The sequence below is a fragment of the Halichoeres trimaculatus genome, unplaced genomic scaffold (assembly GCF_033239565.1).
Source record: "Halichoeres trimaculatus isolate MK-OKI-2021-1 unplaced genomic scaffold, fHalTri1.1 fHalTri1_scaffold_10, whole genome shotgun sequence".
Lineage (NCBI taxonomy): Eukaryota > Metazoa > Chordata > Actinopteri > Labriformes > Labridae > Halichoeres > Halichoeres trimaculatus.
In genome coordinates this window covers 8319570-8345027 of record NW_027437187.1, presented here as the reverse complement: position 1 = coordinate 8345027, position 25458 = coordinate 8319570, and the positions used below count along the sequence as shown (strand labels likewise).

The window sequence follows — 25458 nt, the reverse complement described above, 5'->3', positions numbered from 1 at the left end:
GAGGAGTTATAGGTGATCCTGAACTTGACAGGGAGCCAGAGGAGGTGGGTCAGAATGGAGGGGTGCTGCCAGGGCTTGGTGTGAGTGAGAACCCTGCAGCTTAGATCTGTGAGGGTCTGAGGCGTGGGATCTGACAGTGGTGGTGTGGTGTTTTAGGGGTGATAGTAGGCAGATTTGGTGACAGATTTGTTGTGTGACTAGAATGAGAGGGCAGAGCCAAGGATCACACAGAAGATTGAGCCAACAGAAGAGGGACTGGAGTTCAAACTACTGGGCATCGACTGGACCATATTAGGACAAAGAGAGTGGAGGGGGGACACACAACAGTGCTGACCTGGGCTCTAGATTCCCAGATCTCAGTCCAGTCAAGCATCGCTGGGATGTGCTGGACAAAAAAGGACATTGCAATAGGGATGAGTATTGGCAAGAAGCTCACGATAAATAATGAACAAAATAATGAAAGTCCAATGCAGTGTTTCATACATACACTTAACTTAAAAACATAAAGTGCAAGAAGTTTGTCATTTAAACTTCTGTGACATTAAACTTATGTTACAAAGAAATGATTGGCTGAAAGATGTGTTCAATCGGCAAAATTGATAAATGTCACTTGGTGTAACCAATGTTACTCATAAAAATATAATATTGCACAAAACATGACTATGATTATTATTTTATCAGTCTAATACACTGTAAAAAATAAACCTCAAATGATTTTAAACTAACTGACCCAAAGATAGAGAGAAAACATTGATTTTTACAGCATCAAAACCCACATCATCAAGTTTAGGAATAAAATATTTTAAATATACTTTAAGATTATATTTATTATACAGTTTATGGGCAACATACAGTGAAGTAACTCTTTAACACTATTTACCATGGCGGAGGTGCAGAACATGTATTTACTTCCAACTCCAAATATAAATTTTCATTTTAACATAAATCTCAAGATTAAGAGTTGAAATATCAATATTTTATCACAGGTCAAAGTATCTGGCTATATCAGCATATTGATATTTTTTCCACACCTCTACATTGCAGATTTGAAAAATTTGTTCAGAGTTTCTTTGTGCCAGATACCTCAGCACACCTTCAGTGGTCTAGAGGAGTCCATATCTCCTCAGGTCAGAGCTGTTTTTACCCTGGACATGGTCTGAGGGTGTCTGACACAGTGTCAGCAGCTGGTCATAGTGTTGTGGGTGATCAGTGTAAAATCTTACAAAAAGCACAAATTGCAGAATCAACACTGTACAAACTAAAATGATGTTGCACCAGTGATTAAGAACACACAAACACTGACAACACACACAAAGTCCAAACAGCCTAAACATGAAGAGCACCGACTCACACGGCCTGAGACCAAGGAAACAAATCAAACCAGCAAAAGAAAAAAAGAAGGGCACATGAACAGAAATTCATCCAAAATTCATTTCATAAACAAAAAAATATAAAATCAATTTGAGTTCACTGTCAGCACATTTTAGAGAGTAAAACAAGCACAGAGTCACATTTTACAAAGAATTTAAAAAGCTTTTGACATTTCAAAACCTGTTAAAGTTACCTTTGCACTGCAGGAGCTGCACACAGACCTGTAAGAGAAAGAAAAACTTAACATCATCAACATTCAGAGCTACTTCTAGAAGAACAGTGGAGGACTGAATTTGAGTAAATCATTGCTTTCTGAATGGACAGAGCATGTGTAGACTTGTTAAAGTCATCATGAGTTTCACTGGTTGCTAATAAATGTTATTAAAGCTATTAAGTGGTTTGCCTTAAAGGAATTATTGGTTTTTGGTTTTCCACTTTAACAGTTTTGGATACTAAAGATGCCAAGTTAAACAGTAAATGTCTAAATTTACAGACAGACTTCCCTTTCATATTGATTTAATGTTTTTTTGGGGTTCCAGATGATTAATACCAACAAATGGTTTTGGAAATGTCTGAGTAACTTGTGTAAGTCAGCAGCAGGCGCTGTAAAAAGTGCAACATAAAAGGTTTGACTTTCTGCCACTCACAGGCTCAGACTGATGTTTATAAATACCAAACACATAGGTACCTTCACTCTCTTTGAGTGACACACTTTATTGTCACAAAAAGATGGTTTGAAACACAGCAGACCTTCACAGCTCCTCAGACTGGCGGGTTTGTATTTGAGTAAGTCTCAAAGATGCTAAGAGGAGGATTTATTTTAAGTGGACTGCCTCACCACCATCTGGCCCAGAGTCTCACGCACACTGTCATAAAGATGTCACTTCTAACTAGGCGAGTGTTTGTTTTGGAAGGTAAGATATTTATCAGTACAGTTATGTAACACTGTTGTTTGAAACATGACAAGTAAATGTTTGAAGGTTGTACTGTGCGTCAGTAGCTGGCTATATGCAGCACTACTAGCAGCCCAATGCTACAGTGTGTCCGTAAGCTAACGTGACCACAAGTAAACTGTCAGTTCGTACAGTAGTTGAGTAGCCATTCATACAAAGCGCTAGCAGCTCCATGCTCTGAGACATGTCTGTAATGTGTAACGTTAGTAAATCCTGGTTATGTCCTGCCAGTCATCTACCAATCAGAGCTAACGTAACCTCACTCTTCATTTTATTGATAGACTTTCAAGTTTGAACAGACCACTGCAGAATAACTGCTGACTGTGGGTTGGAATCAACATTAGCACAAACAGTTTAGCTCCTGTGTTAGCATTTAGCTCTGGCTGTATCTCTCTCCTGTTTATCTTTCTTCTGCTCTTCTGTCTTTTTCTGTCTGACAGTTAGGCTCCTGTGTCCACCATCACTACAAAATTAATCACAGAAATCGTTTTCAGCAGAGAAAAACACAGATCTATATCTCCTCACTTCTAAATCCCTTCAGCTGGCATGGGGTTGTCATAGAGACTTGGATGTGCCATAAATCAATCCGGTCCCGCTCAACCCTACTGGAAAGCTACAAAGTATTCTATCGGAATAACCAATTATTGGCGCTGATAATCTCAATTTAAAGTGTGGATTAGGATAGAGCAAGCTCACTTTCTGACTCCTTACAACCCCTTCAAAAATATTGTGACTTTAGAGAAACATTTCAAAAAGTTTTATCTGAATCCGGACATGACAAAACTTTTTACAAACTCAAGGACAAAACCACTGAGCATGCTGTCTGTAACTGCGTCTTAGGGTGATGTGACTGAGACTGTTTCTTCTTACAAATTCTAACTGACGACTCTGTCTTAAGCCTCAAGTTTAACAAGAGACTCCTTATCTTGTCTCGATGTTGGGTTTCTGCTAATACAATTTTATTAACATTTATGGGTCTAGACCTGTAATTGTTTTAGTAAAGTGTCTTGAGATAATGTTTGTTGTGATTTGGCACTATACAAATAAAGATTGATTGATTGATTGATTGATTGATTGATTGATTGATTGATTGATTGATTGATTGATTGATTGATTGATTGATCATGTGAAGATGTTGAAGTTGTACGGAAGATTTTGGATACATGTGAATTATTATTATTATTTCATATCAACCAAAAGGAAGCTGAGTAAGTTTTGAATCTGAATAGGGTAGGCAAAATAAGTAAAGACTTCAGTCTACACCTTTTTTGGTCTTGTTTTGTTAGTTTATTTTTTTTATTTTGTTGATTGTTTGGGATTAATGCAGACACTAACGTAACACTTGTTTTACTTGCAATTTCTCACTTTGGTGTTTGTAAATGATATTTCATGTTTGAAGTGACCAAAAATAACTAAACTAAATTAAACTTAGCTAAACTAAAAAGAGGTATTGCTGCAACACTAGAGACAAAACAGTATCAGTATCAGTATTAAACATGATACATTTCACAGTATGACATGATACTACACTATCAAGTTATTTTGTGATACTGAATTATGACATTATTGTAGTAAAACGCAAATACCCAGGTAGAAATCTTTGTGTGTTCGTGGTAGCTTGGGTGGCAGTTAATAAAGACCGAGTTAACCTGCTCATATAGAGCTTCCAATTTACTTCTATGCTCTTAATTTAAAAACTTGAGAGTTATAATGTGACACGTTTTTGTCAGTGTTGGACTGGTGTAGCTCGTATCTAAGGAGCCTTCTGTGCCCCTTCAGCTCGTCAGTGATAAATGAAGCTACTTCCAGAGGATCAGACTTATTCTTCCTTCTGCAGAGCCCCATGCATTTCAATTTCCATCTTAGTGTATGCATCATATATCATCCCCAGTGCTCAACAACTTAAGAATCTGCCCATATCTTCACCCATGCATTAATTACAGTTCAATCAAATCAACAATATAAGTTTGACAATGTAACTTTTTCAATAAAAGTAAAAGAATCCTGTGATACCTTTTACACAGTAAGCATGTAGACGGCCATGAGAAGAGAGGGAATTTCACTCTGCAGCAACAGCAAATCTGAGAAAACACACACACACACACACACACACACACACACACACACACACACACACACACACACACACACACACACACACACACACACACACACACACACACACACACACACACACACACACAGAGGTTGATTTACAATAAATTTAGTACAGGGAGGAAGAGCGATGAGGGAAGTTGCCGTCTGTTACCCTTCCTCTTTTCAGGTTGTTGTAGAGCTCTTTGCTCTGAAGGAACTTCTCCATCTCTGCTTTGACCAGAACTCGGCGCACATTGATGACCTCATCCACAGTTAAGGCGAGACTCTCCACAGGGTGACTGAACTCCTCCTGAACACCAAGAGGAAGAGAGGATCATTCATTCACACAACACAAACACTTGGTTTGAAAAAGCTGAAATCTAAACTATTACAAAGATGGAAAGACTGGAACTTAACTTATGTTCATAATGAGAATGATGACATTGATATAAATAATTTATTTTGCTTTTGAAAAAAAATATGAAAACCATGAAAGGTCAAAATTAAATACATTTCATTTTCTCGTCGTTCATTATGAGGGCCCACCAACCACAGGTGCAGTGAAGACCCTCTTTAAACCCTAGTTTTTCTTGTTACCTTGAGAAAACATGTCTTATTTTTTCAAGATAATGGGATAATTTCCCTCAGTACCCTGTTAAAACTTCTGCTGATCTAAACTCAGGTCAGTCAGTTGATAGCAGACAGGGCGCCAAGTTCTGATTCTGCCCACAAGACTGGGGTAAATTGAACTGTTCATCTTGAAGAAAACTTAAAAAATAGAATGTTTTTATTTAGGACCCTTTATGGCTTTCTTTCATTTTTTCTCTTGATCTTCTTCAGTCTCACTCACCATCCACTGGTTCTTGTCTCCAGCTCTGGAGCTAGACCTGGTTCCTGACGCCTCTGTGTTCTCGTCCACTGAGCTCAGAGACAGTCTAGCTGGAGAGGGCGGGACCCAGCCGTGAATAGGGAAAGAAGCTGAGGGTTGAAAAATGAAAACGGAAGTAAAACTGAGAGTTTATTTAGGGAACAAAACCCGATCAAATCAGAACCAGAGACAGCCACAGATCCTGGACTAACTGGTCCATGAATAACACATCAGCCTCTTCCACTCAGCTGTGTCTCTGATCTCTCAGCGCTCGTTGATCGACTCTCACTCTGCCATGTATTATTCATCTGATTCCAGTAGAGAGGTCGAGCCCATGCTGCTCCATCTGTAACTTAGATCACAGTGAGAGGCCTGCCCAGCGGTGGATCTAAAAGAGGAGCCAAGCAGAGGCCCTGACGGTGGGAGGGGGGTTTAAAAGGGACCACACTCGGGGAGCCTCCTCCATCCTGCAAATGGAGGGTGTCAATTTGGCTCTAATGGAACGTAAACAGACTGAGAGGGAGAAGGGCAAACATCATCAGCAGATATAATTTGTTTCAGCTGTCGATGGCAGCGCACAGACTCCTGTCCACACAGTGAAGGCTGGAGCGCCCTCTGTGGGCACAGGACTGAACAACAAAACAAATCTCCATCCCTGATTGTTTTCAGACCGTGATCTTTGGACAGACGTCAGTCTGCCAGGCTGCTAATGGCCATCAAACGGGTAACGCCGTCCCTGTGGCTAACCCATTAGCTTTACTGAGTTACACTCAATCAGCACATCTTTGTATTTGATTAGAATCCATCACACACTCCAACAGCTTGATGGCAGATCAAACTGCTGCCAGGTCCCTGTCAGCAGGGCCGTGAGGTCTTTATCTCAGTGGACTCTTATTTCAGCCAGTCCACAGTAATTTAATGCGCTTAGCACTGAAATATCTGAGGATGTTACTGGAAGCAGTGGGGAAATATAGTCAACGAGTGAATTAGTTTAAAGCTCAAAATGTAGAGTTTTTACCCCATTTCTATTCATCTCACAAAGTAGTATGAGTGAACTTTCATGAACAGATGTGAGAAATGTCTCTGACATAGACTAAAAAAAAATGGACGTCCGCTTGCTCGGCTCGAAGTGAGGTCTCCACAAAAACTGCTCCCCTTGGTGGCTGGCTGCAGTATAGGTTAAAAAATCAGTCTTTCCAGCCATTCCAGTCATTCCAGATGGGCTGTGGTCAAACTTTAGAAAATTAATACTCCTCGTAGAAATGTTTCTCACGTCCGATTGTTGTGGTGATTTGAAAATATCGTTTGGCTGCCTTGCATTCAAGTCCTCTTTTTTCTGAAAAGTTTCATTTTCATTTGTTATAAAAGGTTAAAAACAAGGCTTTACGTAACGTTTAACGATGATTGACAGCTGCAGTTCTTGAGTATTTTTTTTCGTGGATTATAAAATATGTGGGTAGAGGTAGAGTCAATAAGTGATTAGACTCTCGAAAGAAAAAAATATTATTTTTGTCACCCAGCTCCACTCAGATTCTCCCAGAATCCCTCACAGACTCTACTGCGCAGACTCTGGCTCCAAACTGCTACAATGGCGGTGCCTGTGACGAGGTATTTTGGCTTCAAAACCGTACAATGATAAATGGCGGAGCCACACTGTCCACTCTATGTACAGTCTATGGTCTCTGATCACTGTTTAATCACTTCTTCTCTCTTTAACAAACATTTCTTGGTCAGCCTGCTGCTCGTGAGTCAGAGACAGGAATTCCTCAAGGAAGCATTCTTTGCCTTTTCTATGTTCCCTGTACATGCTCACACTTGGTCGTATTGTTTCTCGTTACCATGTTAGCTAGGAATATTTGTAGATGATAATCAGAAATATTTCTATACCTCACCACATGACCCAGATGTACACAACCTTTCATTTCCTGTGTTTCTGATTTCAATGAATGGATTGGTAAGAATGGAGGAAAGACAGATTTTTTTTTAACAAGCGAAAGCAGCCAGAGACAGACTGAAACCATCCTGAGTCGTTCTCATCATCAGGTCAAATCAACATTGTTAAACCTTGGAGTTCATTTACACTGAGATTTGGATCTTATTTCTCATTTTAATAGGGTTATAATTTACAGAAGCGTATTGCATTCACTTGAAGAAAAAAAAGAACAACTCTGGTTTTCCAGAGTACCTTATTCTTCGGTTTGTTTTTTGTGGTAATTAATTTTGTTTTTCTGATTAATATTTTTTATTGGTTTGTTTTTTGAATATTTTTTTCTGTTTTTCGTGGTAATTTTTTCCTCCTGTTTTTGGGAGTAATTTTTTTCCTGAAGTATCGAGCTACTTCGAAATCCCGTGAGAACCCCCAACCTGCAGACGATTCCCGTGGATGTGTGGTAGCTCCTGTGTCCCGCACATAGGCTATGTGCCTTATCCTTAATTTTCTATCGGTCTGTACCGGGTCAATAAAAGTAAGGTATTAGCCACACACAGGGTATGATACCGTTGTTATGTTTTCGACTTTATCCTTATATTTTATATAAGCCTATTGTTCAATGTAATACTTGAGGAATAGAAGAAGATGTGGCATTAAAAAATAGAAAAAAAAACAGAAAAAAAACAGAAAAAATTATAACAAACAAACCAATAAAAAAATATTTATCAGAAAAAATTAATTACCACAAAAAACAAACCGAAGAATAAATTACTCTGAAAAACCTGAGTTTTTTTTCTTCAAGTGAATGCAATACGCTTCCGTAATAATTACTTATTAGTACTTAATTACTTTTTTATCATCTCAGAAGTACAGCTAAAGTCAGTTTTTTTAAACCCCAGAAAGACGCAGAATTTTCTAATTGATGTTTTTTTCACCAGCTGGTTTGCCAAAAAGTCTCAGAAAAAAATTGCCTCTTGCAGAAAACGCTGCAGCTAGAGTTTAAAAATGTTATTATAAATCTGATTACAACAACCCTCTTCTTTTCACTCCGTCTCCCTGCCTTTTTAAGAAGTGACTTTGAGTTCATTTACTTATTTTTAAAGCTTTACATGGCTGCTTTCTTGGTATTTTTCGAAGGAAAATGAAGGGCTTCCTTCTAAATCTGGCTTTTCATTCAGTGAAATTTCTTTTAGGCCCTGAACTGTATTATAACCTTAGTATTTGTTTCAACATAATCTCATCATGTTTGATTTCATTTTAATTCATTTACTTTTCCTTTATTTATTTCATGATAGTAATGTGATCTTACCATATAGATTTGCAATGATTTTGTTGATCTTCTGGTTTGTTCATCTTAGTGTGATGTTGCTCCATGTTACAGTCTGCAGCTCATTGATTCACAAATGAAGATAAAATAGAGCAGCCAGCTGACTCTGGATCTAGCTCTCTGTCGCCCTCTGTGGGAGGAGAGTTAAAGCTGCACACAGAGCTGTCTGCAGCTTCTCATTACAAGTGCAGCTGCTGATCTCACTTCTGTTCCTTGCAGACCAACATGAAATTAAAAAAAATAATTTTCTCTCAAAACTATCAGGTTTCTCCATTTTCTCCATGGAATCAACCAAAACTTTAACAGGAAGTCTGTGAGGAGAAAGATCCATAGGAAGAATCACTAAAACTAAACCACAAATGAATTTTCACTTCATGTTTCTTTATTTTTGAATGAATAAACTGAGAAGCTTCAAACACAAGAAATGATGGGGGACTTCACATTGAGAGAAAAAATCCGCATCCGCTGTCACAACAGGGATGCCATCCGGTGCCCTAATAGCAGCAGGATACTTTGAATGACCATAACTGACTCACTGAGCCGCTTTTAGGACACATTTTAAGACTTTATGCTAATTTATTCTTTGAACTTCGCTTGTCTTCATCCTATTCTGATTCTATAACATGTTTTTTGAAAGCTAACAGAAGAGCCTCAGCTGAGCAGCCGCACATTTTTAAACAGGTTTTTAATACTGATGAGTCCAAAGCGGGCATCTCATGAATGTGTGAATCAAACAGTCACACTCAATCATCAGCTCTGCTCGTATTTTAACAGAAATGTGACTCACAGACTAATGCCAGAACGATCTGAATATGAAGGAGCTGTTGATCTGACAAAGAAAGACATATTCACACACTGACCTCTGTAGTAAGGAAGGGGCCCGGCGCCAGTCAGAGTCCTGGACCGGGGCCTCTCCCCCCTCAGCCTGACTTCCCCATCCAGGTGGGCTGACTCAGAGAGTGAAGGGAGCATGTCACCGCGGAGCATGGCGAGGTCGTGTTCGGAGAAAGAGCGATCTCTCTTCAAAGGTGTGGGCGAGCTCTCCGCCCTGCGCAGCTCACTGCTGTCTGGGGACTCCTCCTCCTGAGGGACGGAGAACATTAACAACAGACAAAGTTAGGCTTGACTTGAGTTTGAAGCAAACGCTTATCTTAACACCCTCTGCTGACAAGACTCCTCATGTCCCCCACTGACAGAAGGATCAGCCTGATGGAAAAAGAGATCCAGCACATGACTGGGGCTACCAGGTGGACACCCGCTTTTGCTGATGCTTTCTCACAGCTTCTCAGTGAGATTTTACAGTCAGCTCATCCCAGTGCATCCTCATATGACACAACCCGTACATGGTACTGCCTTATTCAGTGAACCCTGCCTTTTTTTGACAAAGCTCCAGCTTGGATCCAAAAGTTTATTTTTCAAAAGGTCAAACCAAAAGAGGTCAGTGGTGTTCCCTTATCACCCATTCCATACAAGGTGGTGTCAAACTTCAAACTGTACACTGGTGTTATGTTTTAAACATGTGTTAGTATACTCTTGTTAGCCTTTGTCTTCATTCAAACTCCAAACTTCTCGACATGTGCTGCTCACTCAGAGACTGCAGGTGGAACAGGTGGACGATGCCCTCCTCTCAGAGGATCTTACCCTCACATTAGTCTAACAGTCTCTGCACGGCCTCTCAGACCTTCTGGCATTGTTGAATTTAAAGATTGAATACCCACTGCTCCTCTTCCTCTTCCGATTAGGCAGGTAGATTAGAAAGCTGGTGCATTTTCTTAAAATAGAACAGGGGAGATAAACACTGCAGGGATCCTCAGGGAAGTTTGGTGTGGTGACGCAGCCGTTAGATCTTCCATCTCATGTAGAACATCTGACGATGTGTGTACGCACACGGCTCTGTAAACTGTCCCCATGTTGACTTTTTCCTGTCATTTAGTTTCTTCTCTATTCATCATGTTTCTGTCAGTCATGCACTGAGCTCAGGGAATTCAATAAAATCACAGCAACAAAAAGGTCCTCAGTCATCTTTCCATGTGCTTCATAGTGCCCTGCAGTGAGAAATAAGCTATGAAGTGAATATTTTCTAGGAGGAGAGAGAAAGGAAGAATGTTTGTTGAGGACTTTTATCAAAATAAGTGAGAAAGAGGGATTCATCCAGAACGGATGTCCTCTCCTCCATCAGCACAGAGGCATCTGAACCATCTGGAGCAGTGAGTCAGTGCAGCAGGTGATCAGCCCTGTAACACACCAACAATGAGTGCAGTTATTCCCTCTTATTGCTCAGCGCCTCGCCTCACCTCAGAGATGTTCATCTCCTCCATCTCGGCCAGAGTTGGAGCCTTGAGCAGGACACGAGGGCGGGACGGCGGGCGGGGCCCAAACTCGGACACGGACAGGTCAATGCACGAGGTGGATTTGACATTACAAGGACAAGTGTGAGCCAGGCAGGGCATGGAGCCAAACGCTGAGGGAGGAGAAAAACCAAACAGCGTCAGACAACGAGCCAGTCAGAGAGGGCAGTGACTCTGGAATACACTCTGTCAGCATTATGGTCCCAACACGTCATCACAGCGCTCTGTGTGAGACTGGAGTTCAGCTCATTTCAACCATTAATGTTGGAGTGTAGCCCCTCTACAGCCCTCCAACAATTTCATACTTTACTAAAGAAATCATCAAAGAGCATTTCAATACTGAACAAAGTTGAACAGGTTCTGGATCATTAATCACTTTGTACTCTGTTCTGTTCTCTGGTTTACCCTTTTGAAGTTTCTGTGCTGAGGTTTGTGGCAACTCATACAAATGTCCACTGCATTCACTACCCCTACTTCATCTGGATCACACCAACGCATTATTTTTGCGGTCAAGTCTCCTCACATTTTCAGATATCATTGGATATCAAACTACAACATTCATGTTCAAGGCAAAACACCTACGTCCTAATATTCAAAACCTTTTTAGGGGATGTGATGGGGGTTTTAATCTGAAGAGACTTGCTGTCAGAACAACTAGGACATTTTCACTTTCAGTCTGTGGAGTTAAACTTTGGAACAGTATGGTATTTCATATTATAAGAAATTATATGATATTATATGATGTTATATTATATGATGTTATATTATATTATATTATATATGATATTATATGATGTTATATTATATTATACTATATTATATTATATTATATTATATTATATTATATTATATGATGTTATATTATGTTATATTATGTTATATTATATTATATTATGTCATATTATATTATATTATATTATATTATATTATATTATATTATATTATATTATATTATATTATATGGTATGATATGATATTGTATTATATTATATTATATGATATGATATTTTATGTATGCATATGCTTGTACATATATATGTCAATGTGTCTTAATTGATATTTTTGGCATAGTTTAGCTGACTGGATTTCTCTTTTTTTTACTCGTCGATTAACAGTGAAGAAGGGTAGGAAAATGATAAGTTTTACATCTTTCCACTCCTTTTTGAAAAATGTAGAAGAAGTTAGATTGGTGATTTTACTATTTGTTTTTGCTTACATCTTACATTGTTAGCAAAATTGCAAAGTTTCTATGTTTCAACTTCTGTTTTAGTTTTTTTCTTGCGTCTAATTTTCTGTTACATTTTTCAAAATAAACATTTTCAATCAATCAATCAAAGAAAGAGAGACACACACCTGTAGAAATGTATCAACTAGATATGCAGTACAACTCTTCCACTGTTTTAGTCAATCCCAGTGAAAAATCTGATGGTTTGGTGTCATCTCACCATTGTTACTCTCAGTGAACAAATAAATCAACAGCCGGTGACCCATGGGTCCATTTCAGCTTGGCCTATTCGTTGGCCAACTGTTCATTTTTTGTCTCTACCCCTCATTCCAGCCCCAACGAGAACCCTGACAGTTGGCTGTTCAAACAAGTTTGGTTCTGCCTGCCAAAACACTGCAAAAACTGAAACCTCATCAAGCGTTTGTGTCTCATTTGAAGTAAACTGATTTATTAGACCTGATACGAGCCACATTCACCTGACCAGTAGGCTATTATGTGTCAGGGGATTGACAAATAAAAGCCACTTCGCAAAAGGAAACAGCAGAACCACGCCAACAATCAACACAAAGGAAAACGCTACAACATGAACAACATGTAAAACGATTTTCTGTTGTTTTCATAAATTGAGTCTCAGGCATTTAAAAACAGTAACTTGTCCCGCAGTCACTGTGTGTTATTAACTCTGTGTGTTTGCTGATCTCTTCATGACGCAACCAAAACACATCCACTGTCATCTCCAAATAGCTTCTCTGGTCAATATCCATGAAACATGACACCACAACATCATGTAGCATCATGTAACGTAGCCAGGAATGAAACAAAAAATAAACGTGTTACCTCCTACAGCTCTCTGCTTGAGGTGAAGTGGTTGTAGTTGAATCTACACAGAGAGCGCAGACTGAAGCGCCAGCCTTAAATATATCATTGTTCAGCAGAGTGTTTTATTAATTCACTTTAAGAGACACAGTCTGACTCAGACCTGTTGTGTCTGGAGAAGAGATGGAGGTGATTCTTCATGCTTCAGTTTCATCCTGGCTCAACTATTCTGATTCTCTATGTAATCTACTCAGCAACACACCTCTCAGCTTCCTATCAGCTCTTCAGAGAGTTGTTGGAGCACTCTCTGAAGAGCTGATGTAACTCCAGCAGAACACTGTGGTCTCCTGATCAGGATTCACTTGCCGTTTATGGAGGTTGTTGTCCTGACCTTTGGTGTTTTCTTACACTGGGGCTGAAAACTGTCATTAACAATACTTGTTTTAACCTCTACTTACTTTCAGTTTAATGTTTGCTCTTTAAATACTTTAAAAACTTAAACACTTTGGAAAACATTGTTGAAATTCTGAGGAATCAAAGCACAGCACTGTACAGTGTGTGACCAATTTGATAAAGACTTTTAAGAGTGTTTGGTGCAGAGAAGGCAGACTGCTGATTTTTCATAAGACCTCATAAAAAAAACTGTAATCTAACCAGGAGTTTATGTTTTATTATTTTAGTAGAACTCTCATGTTTGGCATAATACAACCACATTTGGCTGACAAATCCCAACACGTCTTGTTGTGAGATATTAAAGTCATGGGCCCTAATTTATCAAACGTGTTACGCCTGAAAAAATGGGTGTACGCTCCTTTCCAGCACAGATCGGCTTTTATCAATCTGAACGTGGGCGTCGGGTACGCTCAAATCCCACGCCAGGTCTGAGTTTAGTGTATGCAAGTTTCATGTCAGTGGGGAGCGGGGTGCGGCGAGGGAATTCTGTCTGTGGAGGAGAGTTATGAGCACAAAACATTTTCGGAAATAAAAACGGATGATCTTAGATTAATACTTAGATCCTTGAGTTAGATATGACACCAAGAATGTTTCTAACAGTTCACTGTTATTCTGCCATTCTATAAAATACTTCTCTATGAAAGAGCAGCGTGAGCTGTCAGAAGATTTCTACATTTAAAAAAACGTGTTTCCTTTATCGGTTTACTTAGAAAATTTAAAAAATAGAGAAGCTGTTATTGGTTTTTAATGCACTCCCATGTTCATGATAAAATCTCCGCAGAGAAGACGACGCTGGATCAAACTTTTAGAACAGATTTTTTTAAGGAAGCTATTGATTACAGGATTTACTGTGAAGATGATTAGATGATATTGATCCTTACAATATTACCATATAAACGTGAACTGTGTGCGAAAAAGTGACAATTTCACAACAAAAGACGTTCATTTACATGGGATCACAACCTATGTGTTTGTCTGGTGGTATGAATAATCATAAACTCTGGTCTACTCGTGTGTAAGAATGATCGACACACTTCAGCTCCACTCCCTCCTCAGTCTGTGACAGGTTCAGGCTGGAGTCTGCAGCTTCTTTCAGAGCTCAAACACATCTTTAAAAGACAACTTTCCACGTTTCTGAACCTGAACAGAAACATTTATTAATACTGTGGCCTCTAATAGTCAGACATCACGGATTAATTCATTCATTAATTCAATTAATCAAGGTATCAACGAAGGCTGTGCACATTAAATGTTTAAATCTCTGCTGTATTTTACTTTGTCACATCCACGCTGCTGACAGCTGCAGGTGAGTTTTTCTGATTTGCTCTACTTTTCCGGCTGCCAAACAACGCGGTGTAATTTCCTCTCTACCTCTGTTGCTATGGTGTTGTCGATTACCAGCATGGAGAAGTTTCCTTTTTTCCTGTAATGCGTCCCTCCATGTCGTAAATCCCGTGGGTTCGGCCAGCTGAACCTTGAATGTTTAGGGGCGTGTTATGTAAATTACGATTGTTTTCAGCTGCCACATTTATCAACAGCTGATCAGGCGTACGTCGTGATTGGCCCTGGTATACATGTTTCATAAATCAGACGTAAACGTTGCCATAAACTGATTTTCACACCCAGATCTTAGCAAATTCCCACACAAGATTGATAAATGAGAGCCACTGTGCCTGAATTGCTAAAGAGTAAAAATAAATCTGCTGACGGGGGAAGAAAACTGTACGTGTTTACAGAAGTACTGATAATGTGGTAACACAACCATCTTACCCCACAGACAAAAGAATTCAGGTGTCAATTTCATCTTTTCTTATCTTGTAATCCAACATTTCTCTGGACCTGTCACCTGACTGTGGCTCATAATAAGTCAAACAGGAGACTTTTAATGAGAATAAGACACAAACAGTTAGATTTCCATTTCATCAGTGTGTGCTCATTTGCTGCTCTGTAATGTGACACAGCAGTGTGACACATTAGCAGGTTTCATGCTGCTGAATGTTCTCATTACGTTTTCATGGCTGATTTTTATTCTTTACAACAGTTTTCAAAGCTCTGGCTCCCTCTTTGTTAACTGGCAGAAAAGATCGTGTTTGTCTGGAGCTGTTTGTACCAACTCAGCTAAACACAGACACAGTTTGAGACCAGGGTGACCTCAGCCACACTTGGCTCTGAGTAGAGAGTGGGGCAGGGCGAGTTAAGAATTTCTCTACTCACTGAAAGTGAGCATGGTATGACAAACTTCTTCCCTCACATGGTGCGTGTCCATCTGTCACAGACTGACTGACATTATCAGGGCCGTCTCCTCACAGAAACTGAAAAGTTGTCTCACAGAGAGATGGTCGTAAAGATTTCTGGATCTTTACAGAGCTTTGTTGAGAGAAGCACATCCCTGATGTTCATGTGTTTATGGTGGCAGAAAAGAAACATGACAATGAATAATTGTGTAGTGATCTTACGTCGAGAGTCTGAGGGGTCCACGGGCCTGAGCTTTCTCTCCTGCTTGATCTCAGCCAGGACCAGGTCATGGAGGGACGGCTGCTGAGGGGGAGGAGGGGGGAGGCTGCGCTCTGAAACCTGTTAAAGACAGGAAGTTGGACTGAATCAGTCTTCTAGATCACAAAAAACTGAAATGTTATCAAGTGTTTTTGTCTTATATTAGTAAAAATAGTCTAATTATACTTGATATGAGCCACAATCATCTGGTCAGTCCAGAGAAAATGTCTTATTTCAAGTTATTTAAAGACAAAAATGGGGTCTGAATTGCTTATAACAAGTAAAAAAATCAAAGGAACCAAAGGAAAAAGAAAAAATCTCACTTGAAAATTTGCTTTCAATTAGAATAAAGTCTTAATACAAGTAACTTTTCTCTTGTTCAGTTGGCAGATTTCTTTTACTTGTTGCAAGCAATTCAGACCTCATTTTGTCTTGAATTAACTTGAAACAAGACATTTTTCTGAACTGGTCAAGTGAATGAGGCTCATATCAAGGCTAAAAAAGCATTTTCTACTGAAAATAAGACTAAAACACTGCATAAGGTTTTAGTTTTTTGCAGTGTAGTGTAATGAACACGCGTGTGCAAATATATATATCCCTTTAGAAAACGTGCACATTTTCCTGATGAACTGAGGAGGTTTTACAAACATGGATCTACTCTGGTGAAGGACCAGAATGCCTTCAGATAAAACTCTGAACACTCGGTCTTCACTAAATGTCGACTGTGAAGAAGCTTTCAGCGTCCTACAAAATTAGTTCTCCAATTAAAGGAATTAAAAAAACTTCAAATTCTACACCTCATTTGAACAATTTCCACATACTTGTCTGTTCATGTGCTTTTGTGATTGATATTTTAAATTGTAGAGACTTTATGGACCCTCTGTATCACAGACAAGCTGAGTGGAAAAGTCATCAGTTGCTTAAGATAATTTGCAAATGGATTAAAACAAAACTACTTTTCAGCTTTCCTGAAACAAGAGAAAGGTCTTGATACAACAAACTTTTCTTTCCATATTTGCAATTTTTTCATTCTTCACAAGCAATTCAGGAATCGTTTTTGTCTTCTAATATCTAATTTCAGTTTTTGGAGTGTTACACTTGATTACACGGACAAACTTCACTGCCTCCAAAGTAGCATTCATAAATAAAAACATTAAGAGATAACCCTCATGTTAACAGAGAAACGGAAAAGTTATAACTTACAATTTTAAAAACTCCATCCGTCTTTTTAAGAGCTCTCTTTTTAGAGCGCAGTTCATGCTTCTTACCAAAAGGAGACCTGGTTTCCAATGATCTCACAGGCTCACTCATGTTAATTTACTGTGGAGCTTAAACAAGACCTTTAATGTTTGGCATTTAAAAACACTATGAAACTGAAAAAAGAAACATTGGTATTGAAAAACGTTCATTATAAAAAATTATAATGGCATTAATGTAGCATGTTTTTCTCATCAAAAAGATCATAATGGAAATTATGAACTGTCAATGGTAAAAAACAACAACATGTAAAATAAATATAAAATGATTTTAATTAAATAATATCAAAATGAAATAAGAGAAACCTTTAATGTCCTTTTCTTTAACTTAATAAAAACATTATAAATGCCATTACCTATTATGAAGTCATTTAATTTTACTATAATACTTGTTTTTCAATGCCAACGTTTCTTTTTTTTCAGTTTCATGGTGTTTTTCAATGACAAATTTTATTTTTTGTTCCAAAAATTAAAGTGTGCGAAGGAGGTGATGTTTTTGGGAGAGTTTGTCTGTTTGTCTGTGAACCACATAACTCAAAAATTAACAAACAGATCTTGATGAAATTTTCAGGAAATGTTCAAAATGGAATAAGGAAGAAGTGATTAAATTTTGGAGGTGATCTGGATCACCGTCTGGATCCAGGATTTTTTTTCAGGGGTTCTTTATCATTGTGAGATAGGGCTGTTTTCACCATATGTGTTTATGACTCCACGATAAATGGTTGGATTGCTTTGCAAAACAATACAAGACAAGGTCACCATAATTTCTGACAGATGTAAAAGTACGATCCTGATCCTGGTAATATCCTGGATACTAAGATCCAGAATATGAAATATGTACTGGGTCATCATAATCTTCAACACTGTCAGGGAACAAATGATTGTACAAACCTGCAACTAACACCAAATTGTAGCAGACAGTCTGCTGAAAGAGAGTATAACATTAAAGTAGGACTAAAGTGTTGGTGACAATCACAATATGCTTTGAGGAGGTCTGTGCTCTTTGAGGATTATGATCAGGATGGGCACAAAGGAGACTGGCTAATGTGCTGACTGAAGGAAGAAGTTTTTAATCCTCCTGATAAAGATCCTGGCACTCTGAACTTAGATTTTAAAGCTCGGGTTTCAACACAGCCTGGCAAAATAAGAACAACCTGATATTTCATCGATAAACCCACAGTCACACACTCACTGGTTTGAGAGGAGGCCTTGATCTGATGAAATCCAGGATCATTTCGTGAGCATTTCTCTTCACTCTGGTAGGAATGTCACCATCTACCTGAGGAGACAAAAAAGACACACCATAAATCAGAAAGTCAACAGCTGACACTGTGGCAGCTCAGGCCTCAAAGGCTTCACTAAAATAATAGCTTTTCTTTTCTACTGCCAGAGAGATGCTGGACTATATGTGACAGCAACAGATGGAGGGAGACACTCCACTAACTCTGTGTGTCTCCAGAGCATACTCATAGCCACCAGCACTGCCATATAACGCAGATCTTTAAACATGGGGCAAGTAAATCAGCCAGCAATGTATATTTTGTGACCACTTAATGTTTTTCTTCCCTTTTTTTAAAACAGAGAGGTGGTTTCCTCTGCTCCTTCCCACCTGTAGATCATATGTTTCCAGTAAAATCCAAACAAAGAGATGACAGAAGGCTTCAGAGTGCTCCAAAATAACTGCACAGTCTGGCAAACATCAATGGAGCTGCTGCCACAACAACAGATGGCCGAGAGAAAACTTCATTAATATTTGTGATCTGAGGCTGAACTATGGATCCGTGACTGCCAATGAATGCATGTGATGAGTCTTTACTGCTGATAGTGCACTAACAATTGAGCATCTATAAAACTTCACTGTTTAATGACAAATGTCTGCACACAGAGATGTGTTTTGTAGAAGTTGTGACAGATACATGCTAACCAGCCTGTTGCATCACCTCTTCTCTTATTGTTTAGTAGGTGGAAAGTACCTGGACTCTTCTACTACAGAGCCATGCTGTTGTTTTTTGTGCACAATGTGTTTTTCCTTTGCCTGACTGAAGCATATAAGATTATCCCAAAAAAGTAAACATCTTGATGACAGCATATGTTTAGATTTAGGCATTGTATATATCTTTTTTGAATTTATGCCATTACTGATAGGGCTTTAACAGATGTGTCACCTCCCCATGCCATGGACACCTAAGATCCCCAGACCATGAGGGATGCTGGCTTTGGACTGTGGCGGTTCCTTTCCTTTTTGAATTGGGGATGCATCATCCATGATTTCCAAAAAGAATTTCAAATTTTGATGTAATGTCCCAGGACAATTTTCCTGCTTTCCCTTGTCCCTCTGGATCATGTGAGGTTCAGGTACATTTTTAACGTACATCTCTGGATGCTGCTGTCCCACCCAAGTACTTAAAATCTTCAACACTGACTGGAAGAATGAACCAGAGGAGGATATTGTATTGATTTTAAAACTATTTTATCACTTCTTACATCACCATGGCCTTGGGTTGATTACACGCCGGAGATGCTATAAGTTTATGAACCAGGTAGACCTTCTTAGTCTTCTGGCTCTTCTCTTTTAGCTGCTCCTCATAGGAGAGAGGGAAATTTGGTGACGTTGCTTTCAAGCACTTCACTCCAAGACAGTGGAACAGTCTGTCAGAGGATCAGGGAGGAGCTACAAGTGTCTATACTTCTAAACAGTAACTAAAGACTAATCCATTCAGTCAGTCTTTTATGTGGATCCTGTGAATTTATCTTAAATTTTCTTTATTTTCAATATTTTATCAATTTCAGAGCTGACTGAGTTTAGCATTGTGCTCATTTTTCAAAATCAAAAGTTGCAGGAAATATATCCAGGTGTAGATGCCAGCTGTAGCAAATGACACAATACCCCTGCTAATTTAACTCATATATATAGCATCAGAATGAGGAAGAAAGCTGATTTAAGGGACTTTGAATGTGGCATGGTTGTTGGTCTGAGTATTTCAGAAACTACTGATCTACTGGGATTTTAACCCACAACCATCTCTAGGGTTTACAGAGAATGGTCCCAAAAAGAGAAAATATCCAGTGAGCAGCAGTTCTGTGGGACAAAATGCCAGAGGAGAATGGACAGACTGGTTGGAGCTGATAGAAAGGAAACAGTAACTCAAATAACCACTGGTTACAACCGAGGTCTGCAGAAGAGCATCTCTGAACACACAACACATCCAACCTTGAGGCAGATGGTCTACAGCAGCAGAAGACCACACCTGGTGACCCTCCTGTCAGCTAAGAACAGGAAACTGAGGCTACAATTCACACAGCAACACCAAAACTGGACAATAGAAGATTGGAAAAACGTTGCGTGGTCTGATGTTCAGCCCACAAATCTGCAGCAACTGTGTGATGCTATCAGTATGGACCAAACCTCTGAGGAATGTTTCTGGTACCTTTTTGAATCTATGCCACAAAGGATTAAGGCAGTTCTGAAGGAAAAAGAGGGTCAAACCCCGTACTAGCAAGGTGTACCTGATAAAGTGGGCACTGAGTGTATATTTCAATCATTTTCGTTTATGTGTTCCCTGTTGCTTAAGATCTCTCCAGTTCATTTCTCCACAGGAGCTCCTAGTGATCATGGTGTCAAAGACCTCAGGATACTGTCTCCTTTCAGGCTCAGCAACTAGTTGTTTGGTTCTCCTGTCTGTAGTCATTTGCTCAGATGTTGTGGTTTCTCTCTACTGTTGTTTTGTTGTTTCTCTCTCCCTCTCTGTCTAGTCTCTCCTCTTTACACTCTTTCCTTCTGTCACTTCCTCTCTTCTGTTATCACCCTGGTCCAGTCAAGCAGTAATCTTTAAACTTGGTAATATACGGGAAAAAGAAATTGCTAAACAGTATTAAAAAGTATCATTTAAAACTCAAGGGGAGCCTTATACACAAACTGCTCCTCTTGAAAAAGTAAATGTGTTCTGCACAATACGGCAGCCAGACCATAATTCTGTTGTCGTGATGCTAGACAGGACAAGTTAACAAAAAAAGAGAAAAAAAGTAACAAAAATAAAACAAAAACAGTAATAAAACCCTAAATCCAATAACCATTTAAAATAAAACAAAAGTGGGGGTTTGCAGCTACAAAGACTTCAGTGAGAAATAAATGACATTAGCTCTGGAGTTTTAACCAATCAGAATTAGGGATCTTTAAAGTTGTGTATTTGTGTGTATGTGTGTGTATATTTTGTTCTTGTCTCTAGGAGGGCCACTCAACGAGCCACTGTGGGTTTTATTGGCCCCTCCTGCTCATATCATTATGTTACTGTTTGTTGCTTTGTTCAGTTTTGTTTTGTTCTTTTAACAAACCATTATGTAGTTCATTTCATGTTTCATTTCTTATATGTGCTATAAAAAAATAACTAAATCAAATACAACTGTCCAACATAGCTGATTAAAAATCTGGATTTCTCTTTGATTCTTTCTTTGGTTTTGAAATTAAAGCCTCGCCGCTCACCATGACCTTGCGCAGCTGGAACTTGCGAGCTCGTATGTCCTGCATCAGCATCTCAAAGGGAGTGAGGCTGAACTCTGTGGGCAGAGAGTTGAACGGCTGCTCCTGCACCTTCTTCAGCTTCACTCCCTGCCGCAGCTCCTTCATCAGCTGCACCCACAGCCTGGCCTGGCATGGGAACAACAACAACACACACATCTGCATGAGTCAACACCACAACACTGGCTGCTTCAGTCAAACACACACTCTCATTGTTCCTGCTGTCACACCATGCTCGCCTCACCCAGTCTCTGTGTTTCAGGGAGTCCAGCTCAGCTGTCGATCTGTCCTCCACAGTTTCCTGTGTGGAGATCTTCTTCAGCATCTGTGCAGCAGGAGTCAGGAGGAGAAAAATCACTGATAGAAGATCTCTGAATTAGTGAACGTCTGAGAGCTGTTGTTGTTGCATCATGTTTCATAAAGTCTTTGCAATGCTGAACCTGGACAAGCATTAGGTGACTTTGGATCTTAATTCAAACTAGAAAAGCAATTTCTGAAGAAATTGCGCTGTGAATGCAGAATGCTGAAGCAGCTTGCGCTGAACTGCTAATGCAGAATGCTAAACATGAATGACTGAAGATATGTCTGAAAATGGCTGAATGAAGTCTTAGATAACTCGCGCTGAAATGCTACAGCAGAAGCTAAACATGAATGACTGAAGATGTGTCTAAAAATGGTTGAATGAAGTCATGCAGGGCTTGCACTGAAATGCTAATGCAGAACGCTGAACATGAATGACTGAAGATATGTCTTAAAATGGTTGAATGAAGTCTTGAAAAGCTTGTGCTCAACTGCTGATGCAGAATGCTGATCATGAATGACTGAGGATATGTCTGAAAATTGTTCAAAGAAGTCCTGTAAGCTTGCGCTCAACTTGCGCTCAACTGCTAATGCAGAATGCTGAATTAGCCTGCCATGAACTCTTGGATGAAAGGAAATAAATGGACAATAAATTGAATGGATGAATGAATTTAAAGTGGAAATGGTTGCGTCCATTCAAAAATTAAAGGAATGAATCAAATTTTAAAGAACACTGATGGAAATAATGACCTGACTGAGAGTAAATGTAAGTCGGCTATCTTAAACCCTGTTAAAATGTAATCCTGTGTGTCCTGTGTGTGAGTTTTTTAACCATGTAAGCCTGTAGGCTGAGGCCCATCTGAAGCCAGATGTTGCCATGGTGATCATTGTTCACCAACTGCCATCAGAGAGCTGGTGGAGTCTGTTGATTCCCAACACATTCCCTTCGAAATCAGGGTGTAAAGGTGCTTGCAATTCTGACAAAAAGAATGATCATGAAGCATGAATCAGTGTAATCTAAAATTGGATTTAAAAGTTTGAATGGCTGAATCAATTCAAGAATTAAAGGAAGGAATTTAAATTTAAAGAAAAAAATCTAGGAAAATAAGGAGCTGACTCAGGGAAATGGAAGTCAAATGCTGTTAAAGTATGATACTTTTTTCCCTGTGTGTGTGTGTGTGTGTGTGTGTGTGTGTGTGTGTGTGTGTGTGTGTGTGTGTGTGTGTGTGTGTGTGTGTGTGTGTTCAATCATGTAAACCTGTCTGCTGAGGCTTATCTGAAGCCAGATTTTGCATTGGTGATCACTGATAAATTAACACACACATGCTTGTCATTGTTCCTGAATGTTTTGATGAGTTACTATAAACAGCTGCATGAGATCAAAGGTTTCCATGGTGACCAGCTCGTTAAAGGCAGCAGGTGCAGAACTTTGCCCTTGTTACTGTAATCTTCTGAAGATTTTGTGGCAAAGCAAGAGTCTGAATCTCCTGTCACCTTGCCAAAACCGTGAGGGCTAGAATAAAAATGAACACACCGTAGGAATCCTGAGACCCAGAGGAAGCTGTCGATCTAAATTTCATGCATGAAGGTCAAGAAATGAACCCACGAGAGCGATAGATAGATGAGGGAAATTTTACTGATCTCTGAGAAAACCCCTCAGGAATCAACATGGCGGTATATGGGTTTTTTTTTTAACTTCTCATGACAGTTGGCCATTTTGTGAAAAAGTGCTCCATCCTTTTGCTTTAAAAACCACTTTGTCAGAAGCAGGACAAGCCCTCCTCCATTTTGACATATAATATGCCTATGTGGAGCGAAAATTGTGACCAGAAGAACAGTTTACCCAGAAATTTTCCAGGTTTCGTTTCCCCCTCTCCCACTCTAAGCCGAAACATTCCGTCCAATACACACCAATGTTAAACCGCTCGAAGAGCTGAAATGCATCATGACCCTTGAAGGGTCATTGTGAAGAAACTATGAATGCTAGGAAACATTTCAAACCCACTGAATGAAGCCAAATTATAGCTGAATATTTTGAAGTTTGAATGGAGTTTGTAGCTGAAAGTATGACTGAATGAGGAGGGTTTGAAGCAGGCTGAAAAAATGTCCTGAAGAGAGGAAATTTTGAAAATTTGGCATTCATCTCTATGGGACCGAAATTTCGTAAATCGTTGAATATCTCGGAAAATATTCGTGAAAAGTTTCTGAAGAGACATAGCCCCCTTGTCCCCACCGAAACACACGTTTTGAAGTTTGAACGGTGAAAATCTGTTGAAGTTTGCTGGAGTTTTAGCGGTTCAAAAAAGCAGGGGGAAGAATGAAGAAGAAGAAGAAGAAGAAGAAGAAGAAATTTTTTTGTCACAGAAGAACATATGCTGTGAATGCATTGCTGCATTCACAGCAATCAAGATGGACACTCCTGACCTGGCTTAATAGGCAAAACAACATAAAACATAATGCATCTGCTAATAAGACTGCACAACATTATGCAGTAGAGTTGGGTATTTTAAGCAAAGAGAGCCTCTGAGAACCATTTACTGATTATTCAAATACCAGAAACTGGCACTGATGCTTTCTCCTGTTGTTTACAAAGTCGGTGATGCCATTAGGAGAGTTGTGTTAATAGAAAAAAGCAAACCAGGGGACTTCTGTTGCTAATACAAATGAGGATTTTTAATCAGTTATTCTGTAAGGGACGGGGTTATGCTGATAAGACTCCTGTGCATCATCAAACCACCATTACAGCCAGACCCTTAAGATCTCTAAACTGAAAACGACAGAAATGACAGTGTAGAGATGAACTGACCTCCTTAGCGTCTCTGATCTTGATGAGGAAGGTCTGCAGCTCCAGAGTTTCCACAAACAGAGCCCTGCAGACGGCCTGGTAGTGCTCTGGAGCCAGACTAGGGTCAGCCAGTCGAGACGCACACAGGGCCATCACCTGACGGAAGGTACACACTGGCCTTGAAGCTCCCTCCTGGTCCTCCTCCTCCTCCTCTTCATCTTCCTCCTCCTCCTCCTCTTCTTCCTGCCCGCTGTACCCCTCATCTGTTGTTCCACTACCGGTGGTGCTGTCACCCTCGCCCCCCTGGTCTGCGCCCACCATACGTTCAATGAGGCGCTCCAGCTGAGGGCCCAGCTCCCGCTCCTCACTGTCATCCAGTCCCCAGTCCAGGGCTCGGTAGATGGTCACGCCCAGAGACTGGACCACCTGGAGGGGGCAAACAAAGGACAAGGCAGAGGCCAGTGAGATCAACGCTTGGACCTAATTATAATCCTGCCAAAACTGCTCCCCCTGGTGGCTGGCTGCAGTCTAGGTCAAAAAATCTCTCCAGTCACTCCAGGTGGGCTGTGCCTGGTCAAACTTTGAAAAATAAATTTACTTCCCAGGAATGTTTCTCATATCTAATCGTTATAGTTATATAAAGATAGTATTGGACTGCATTGTTTTCAAGTCGCCTTTTTTTCTGAAAAAAAAAAAAAATTATTAGTCATGAAATGTTAA

At 39.6% G+C, this 25458-nt stretch overlaps 1 protein-coding gene across 1 annotated transcript in view; it reads right to left on the bottom strand.

Annotated features, from left to right (window-relative positions):
• spire2 (spire-type actin nucleation factor 2) overlaps positions 1-25458 on the bottom strand; it is a 49228-nt gene that overhangs the window by 6665 nt on the left and 17105 nt on the right. The window contains exons 3-13 of the mRNA XM_074676875.1: positions 24760-25164; positions 21898-21978; positions 21618-21782; positions 18330-18416; positions 15845-15962; positions 10841-11007; positions 9407-9629; positions 5272-5399; positions 4594-4731; positions 4338-4405; positions 1565-1592 (exon numbers count right to left, since the gene is read on the bottom strand). Coding sequence (XP_074532976.1) covers positions 1565-1592; positions 4338-4405; positions 4594-4731; positions 5272-5399; positions 9407-9629; positions 10841-11007; positions 15845-15962; positions 18330-18416; positions 21618-21782; positions 21898-21978; positions 24760-25164 — 1608 coding nt within the window. The remainder of the gene's footprint in view (positions 1-1564; positions 1593-4337; positions 4406-4593; positions 4732-5271; positions 5400-9406; positions 9630-10840; positions 11008-15844; positions 15963-18329; positions 18417-21617; positions 21783-21897; positions 21979-24759; positions 25165-25458) is intronic.